The sequence below is a fragment of the Neoarius graeffei genome, chromosome 24, assembly GCF_027579695.1.
Source record: "Neoarius graeffei isolate fNeoGra1 chromosome 24, fNeoGra1.pri, whole genome shotgun sequence".
In the NCBI taxonomy this organism is placed as follows: Eukaryota; Metazoa; Chordata; class Actinopteri; order Siluriformes; family Ariidae; genus Neoarius; species Neoarius graeffei.
Genome location: NC_083592.1, coordinates 23,793,459 through 23,800,689, shown reverse-complemented (window position 1 = coordinate 23,800,689; position 7,231 = coordinate 23,793,459). Strand labels below are relative to the sequence as shown.

At 40.0% G+C, this 7,231-nt stretch overlaps 1 protein-coding gene across 1 annotated transcript; it reads left to right on the top strand.

The window, feature by feature from the left end:
• The first annotated feature begins 2,709 nt into the window (after positions 1-2,709).
• On the top strand, positions 2,710-3,300 carry cmlc1 (cardiac myosin light chain-1). The gene has a single exon (XM_060907790.1). The coding sequence runs from the start codon at positions 2,710-2,712 to the stop codon at positions 3,298-3,300; it is 591 nt and encodes a 196-aa protein (XP_060763773.1).
• The last annotated feature ends 3,931 nt before the right edge of the window (positions 3,301-7,231 follow it).

The following is a 7,231-nucleotide window of genomic DNA, read 5'->3' as shown; positions in this document are numbered from 1 at the left end:
GCCCATACAAAGTTCTATGCAATATCAATGAAGTATCCTACAAACTAGAGCTCCCACCTCATAGCAGAATGGCACCAACTTTCCACATTTCCTGCCTGAAACCAGCCATCCAAGGTCCCCTAGCCATGAATGCACCTACCCAAGAACTCCTCTCCCCAGACATTGAAGGTGAACCCATCTACCAGGTAAGCAAGATCCTGAACTCCCAGTGCAGACAAGGCCAGCTGGAGTACCTGGTACAAGCCTGCACATAGCGGGAGAGGGTGACCAAAAAAGATGGCTGCTCCCAGATGGAGCTCCTTGGGGGTTCTGTCAGTAGCAGTGTTGAAAACACAAGCTTGGAACAGCCTCCAAACATGGTTGCTCCAGACTACAACACCCTAGAGTCACAGCGTCCTCTGTCACCTGATTACTAATTGCACCTGTCTCTCATTCCTCAGCAATCACCTCACCTACTTAAGCCCAGCTCTCACACACTTGCGTCGCAAAGTATCATTTAACATTTCCATGCCTAACTTTACAGAGCCGTTTACTTTCTGCCTGACTTCCCTTGTGTACGTTCAGTCCCCGACCTCGCTCTATTTTTTTTTTCTCTGCGTTATCCTGTTCGCTGATTAACTGACCTCTGGCTGTTACTTTGACTATGATTCCTGCTCTTCATTTTGGCTCAGTCTGCAGTTTGCTTCTCCCCACTCTCCCCTGCATCTGTAAGTGCCTCCACCCTGACAATGGATAATTGTCCAACATACAGTGGCATGCAAAAGTTTGGGCACCCTTGCTGAAAATGTCTGTTACTGTGAATAGTTAAGTGAGCAGAAGATGAACTGATTTCTTTAATATTTTCCACAAGATTACATTTTTATTTCCATCGTTTACAGGTGTAAAATACCAAAAAACGAAAAGGACCTGAAGCAAAAGTTTGGGCACCTGACATGGTCAGTACTTAGTAACACCCCCTTTGATAAGTATCACAGCTTGTAAACACTTTTTGTAGCCAGCTAATAATCTTTCAGTTCTTACCTGGGGGATTTTCGCGCATTTGTCCTTGCAAAAGGCTTCCAGTTCTACAAGTTTCTTGGGCTGTCTTGCATGCACTGCTCTTTTGAGATCTATCCACAGATTTTCAATGATGTTTAGGTCAGGGGACTGTGAGGGCCATGGCAAAACCTTCAGCTTGTGCCTCTTGAGGTATTCCATTGTAGATTTTGAGGTGTGTTTTGGATCATCATCTTATTGTAGGACCCATCCTCTTTTTAACTTCAACTTTTTTACAGATAGTGTGATGTTTGCTTCCAGAGTTTGCTGGTATTTATTTGAATCCATGCTTCCCTCGACCAATGAAATGTGCCCTGTGCCACTGGCTGCAACACAACCCCAAAGCATGATCAATCCACACCCATGCTTAAGAGTTGGAGAGGTGTTCTTTTCCTGAAATTTGGCACCTTTTTTCTCCAAACATACCTTTGCACATTGTGGCCAAAAAGTTCTATTTTGATTTCATCAGTCCACAGGACTTGTTTCCAAAATGCATCAGGGTTATTTAGATGTTTATTTGCAAACTTCAGACACTGAATTTTGTGGCTAGGACACAGGAAAGGTTTTCTTCTGATGACTGTCTCATGAAGGTCATATTTGTTCAGGTGTTGCTGCATAGTAGAACAGTGTACCACCACTCCAGGGTCTGCTAAATCTTTCTGAAGGTCTTTTGCAGTCAAACAGGGTTTTTTTTATTTGCCTTTCTAGCAATCCAATGAGCAGTTCTTTCAGAAAGTTTTCTTCATCTTCCAGACCTCACCTTGATCTCCATTGTTTCTGTTAACTGCCATTTGTTAATAACATTACGATCTGAGGAAACAGCTACCTGAAAACACTTTGATATGTTCTTGTAGCCTTCTCCTGCTTTGTGAGCATCAATTATTTTATTTTTTCAGAATGCTAGGGAGTTGCTTAGAGGAGCCCATGGCTGTTGATTTTAGGGACAAGTTTGAGAAGTCAGAGAATTTATACAGCTTTGAAATCTGCATCATCTGACCTTTCCTAATGAAGAATTTGAACAAGCCACAGCTCAATAAGCTAATTAAGGTCTGGAACCTTGGTAAAAGTTACCTGAGAACTCTCATGTATTGGGGTGGTGCCCAAACTTTTGCATGGTGTTCCTTTTCTTTTTTCACTCTCCAATTGTACAAAACAAAAATAATACACACATCCTGCATAAAACACTGAAAAGAAATGTCTTGTCTTTACCTTTATGCCTTTTGGTGATCAGTTCATCTTCTGCTCACTTAACTATTCACAGTAACAGACATTTTCAGCAAGGGTGCCCAAACTTTTGCATGCCACTGTAAATATTTATCAGCTTACCTGCTGCCATCTGTCCTTTACATTAAACCAGACAGGGATATTGAACATTTAAAACACTAGGACAGTACATATACATCATATAAAAAAGACCAAAATTCAACAGGCTCTTATGCTAGTTTTAATAAGGGTAATTAAATAGTTTGAGCCTGCAATCTAATGGATCATAGCAAGCATTCCAGTGTGACCTAAGAGCCACTCCAGTCTATTTAAATTCATCTCCATTTATAGTCAGCCACTGCTCTGGTTCTGATAAAACTTATCTCATATGCTCTGAGGCCTGTATAAAAACACGACTGGCTTATATAGATTGCTCTTCATTCCCATCTCCTGGCTGCAAGTGTGAGCAATATGGCACCGAAAAAAATTGAACCCAAGAAATCAGAACCCAAAAAACCTGAGGCTAAGAAGGAAGAGACTCCTGTTCCTGCTCCAGTGAAGGAGGAACCCAAAGAGCCTCAGGTTGATCTGAAGAATATTGTATTGGAGTTCACTCCAGATCAGATTGAGGAGTTCAGAGATGCCTTTACTCTATTTGATGAGACACCAACAGGAGAGATGAAAATAAGATTTGCCCAGTGTGGAGACGTGATGAGGGCTTTGGGTTATAACCCTATTAATGCTGATGTGCATGTTGTTCTAGGGAAGCCCAAGGCAGAGGAAATGAACAGCAAGATGCTGGACTTTGAGACCTTCCTCCCTATGTTGCAACACATCTCCAGGGCAAAGGACCAGGGTACATTTGAGGACTTTGTGGAAGGGCTGAGGGTTTTTGACAAGGAAGGCAATGGTACAGTGATGGGTGCCGAGCTCCGCCACGTTCTGGCAACCCTGGGTGAGAGATTGACTGAAGACGAGGTGGAACGCCTCATGACAGGACAAGAGGATGCAAATGGGTGCATCAATTACATCTCATTCGTCAAACACATCCTCTCTGGGTGAGCTGGAGTTTGTCCTTGTGTGACTTCAGCATTCAAATGAAATTAAGAAGGAAGAGTGAAAAGTGGATATTGGTGTCTGTAAAAATAAAGCTGATTTCTCAACTCTATTTTTGTTCTTTTCCGTTTTTGCCGATATCTTTCAGATTATAGTCATGTTAACTACATGTTAGAGTGCATGGTTGTAGCAGTAAATATGCCCAGAGATGCCCTTTTTTCTTTTCTTTCCTTCAGTTCATTTACTGTACTTCTGGGAAGCAAATGCATTTCACACCAGGTAAGAAATTTAATAGACTGAGAACCTGTGCTCTAAATCTATGTGTTCTAAATGCTTTATGTATGAAAAACAATTTACAGAAAAGTATTGCATATCTAGAACTAAGTTTAATAACTGGTCAGCAATAGCCACTGAAACAATATTGATTTTTCTGGTGTGTTATGTACTTTCCTTGTGCAGAGAGGGGAAGAGGAAAAAAATAACATTGAAATATTTGAGAGTGAGCTGCATTTATTTTTTTCACCTGCAACATATTCAAAGCAGCCAGGACATGTTATCAAAGGAATGATAAAATGATCCGACCAAAAGCATATAAATTGTATGCCATATTGAGCAAAGAATGCAACGTGCAACTGGAATTATCCTAAAAGCTTGTCAGAAATTAAATCATTAGTATAGCAATTCAACTGGGTGTTGCTTTTCTCTCAGAAAAGAAAAAGAAGAAAAAAGAAAGCACAACTTTATTCATCACACACTTGTGAAATTTCCTCTCTGCATTTAACCCATCTGAAGCAGTGAACACACACATGCGCGCACACACACGTGAGCAATGAGCGCACACACACATACATATCCAGAGCAGTGGGCAGCCATTCTAACAGCACCCGGGGAGCAATTGGGAGTTAGGTGCCTCGCTCAAGGCCGTCCCATATTAACCTAACCGTATGTCTTTGAACTGTGGGGGAAACCGGAGCACCCAGAGGAAACCCACGCAGACACGGGGAGAACATGCAGACTCCACACAAAGGCCTTTGCCGGCCGCTGGGTTTGAACCCAGAACCTTCTTGCTGTGAGGCAATCGTGCTAACCACTACACCACTGCGCCGCCCAAATATATATAAATTTTTTTTTTTTTAGAAAGAAAAATACCAATGAAAATATCAGTCTGATTACATTCAAACTCTGTCAGAACACAACATCCTTATGTGTCAGTGCATGAGTCTGAATGCTTCTAACATCCTAAAGACCAATTCAAGCACTGGGAATTCAGCTGATTCTTATTTACTTTGAGAACACTGTGGATATAGCATTGCCCTCTTAAGTGGGATACATGCAGTACTCAACCTGAATCAATATAGAGCTGCATATTGCACCCTGAGGAGAGGGGAATACTATTTCAGTTATATTATTTTAGAGCTAGAGAATGTAGATTATATAGACAAAACCTGACCACTTTACCAGTGACCTGCATCTTGTCCTTCTAAACAGGCCATTCGTCTATCTTTGATACAACAAATATTTGAGTTGTACTTTTATCTTTTTTCTATTTTCCTTACCAAAAAGGGTCTGACATTAAGATAATGGAATATTCACAACAAAAAGAACAACTTCTTTAACATTTCTACTACTTACCATACAGTGGTGCTTGAAAGTTTGTGAACCCTTTAGAATTTTCTATATTTCTGCATAAATATGACCTAAAACATCAGATTTTCACACAAGTCCTAAAAGTAGATAAAGAGAACCCAGTTAAACAAATGAGACAAAAATATTATACTTGGTCATTTATTTGTTGAGGAAAATGATCCAATATTACATATGTGTGAGTGGCAAAAGTATGTGAACCTTAAGGATTAACAGTTAATTTGAAGGTGAAATTAGAGTCAGGTGTTTCCAATCAATGGGATGACAATCAGGTGTGAGTGGGCACCCTGTTTTATTTAAAGAACAGGGGTCTATCAAAGTCTGATCTTCACAACACATATTTGTGGAAGTGTATCATGGCACAAACAAAGAAGATTTCTGAGGACCTCAGAAAAAGCGTTGATGATGCTCATCAGGCTGGAAAAGGTTACAAAACCATCTCTAAAGAGTTTGGACTCCACCAATCCACAGTCAGACAGATTGTGTACAAATGGAGGAAATTCAAGACCAATATTACCCTCCCCAGGAGTGGTCGACCAACAAAGATCACTCCAAGAGTAAGGCGTGTAATAGTCGGCGAGGTCACAAAGGACCCCTGGGTAACTTCTAAGCAACTAAAGGCCTCTCTCACATTGGCTAATGTTAATGTTCATGAGTCCACCATCAGGAAAACACTGAACAACAATGGTGTGCATGGCAGGGTTTCAAGGAGAAAGCCACTGCTCTCCAAAAAGAACATTGCTGCTTGTCTGCAGTTTGCTAAAGATCACATGGACAAGCCAGAAGGCTATTGGAAAAATATTTTGTGGAAGGATGAGACCAAAATAGAACTTTTTGGTTTAAATGAGAAGTGTTATGTTTGGAGAAAGGAAAACACTGCATTCCAGCATAAGAACCTTATCCCTTCTGTGAATCATGGTGGTGGTAGTATCATGGTTTGGGCCTGTTTTGCTGCATCTGGGCCAGGATGGCTTGCCATCATTGATGGAACAATGAATTCTGAATTATATCAGTGAATTCTAAAGGAAAATGTCAGGACATCTGTCCATGAACTGAATCTCAAGAGAAGGTGGGTCATGCAGCAAGACAACGACTTTAAGCACACAAGTCGTTCTTCCAAAGAATAGTTAAAGAAGAAGAAAGTTAATGTTTTGGAATGGCCAAGTCAAAGTCCTGACCTTAATCCAATCAAAATGTTGTGGAAGGACCTGAAGCGAGCAGTTCATGTGAGGAAACCCACCAACATCCCAGAGTTGAAGCTGTTCTGTATGGAAGAATGGGCTAAAATTCCTCCAAGCCGGTGTGCAGGACTGATCAACAGTTACCGGAAATGTTTAGTTACAGTTATTGCTGCACAAGGGGATCACACCAGATACTGAAAGCAAAGGTTCACATACTTTTGCCACTCACAGATATGTAATTTTGGATCATTTTCCTCAATAAATAAATGACCAAATCTAATATTTTTGTCTCATTTGTTTAACTGGGTTCTCTTCATCTACTTTTAGGACTTGTGTGAAAATCTGATGATATTTTAGGTCATATTTATGCAGAAATATAGAAAATGTTAAAGGGTTCACAAACTTTCAGGCACCACTGTATATGAATGAGCAGATTATGTAGGTGTTCATATTAAAGTGGCCAATGAGTGCATGTATAAAAACAGATACCTTCCCCAACAGATACCAGTTGTACTGCCAAATTCAATACTGTAAACAGTTTCAGTCTTTTGCACCTTTATTTATGAACACTGTAGTTAAGCAGTTTAATGTGATGAGGTTGGTCTTCTGCAATTGGCAACAGAAAATGTACTTATTAACTGAAGCCCTTAAATTGACTCATATATATATATTATTAGGAACATCTGTTTTACACACACACACACACACACACACACACTTTTATGGTCAGAAGTTTACATACACTCATCATGGGCATGAATGTCATGGTAATTTTGGGCTGTTAATTATTTCCTTGAACTGTTCTTTTTCCAGGGTGGAATGATTGTACAGCATACATTTTTAATGACTTCAAAAAACAAGAATTGAGTGCACAAGTTTTAATTTATTTTGGATTTTCTGTAATCCACACAGGGTCAAAATCATACATACAGGCTCAAATATATACATACATTTACTTAAATCTATTAATAAGTGGTGCTGAAGGTTCTACAATGTCTTTTAACTTGACAAGGCCAAAGCCTATTAACTTCTCGTTAATGATCATGATTAACTACAACTGGTAGTTTCTCTTTGCCAGCATAAAAAGGATTTGTTTGACAGCACTCATTGGA

Coding starts and splice junctions, on each gene's coding strand:
- cmlc1 (XM_060907790.1), top strand. CDS start 2,710: ATGGCACCGAAAAAAATTGAACCCAAGAAATCAGAACCCAAAAAACCT.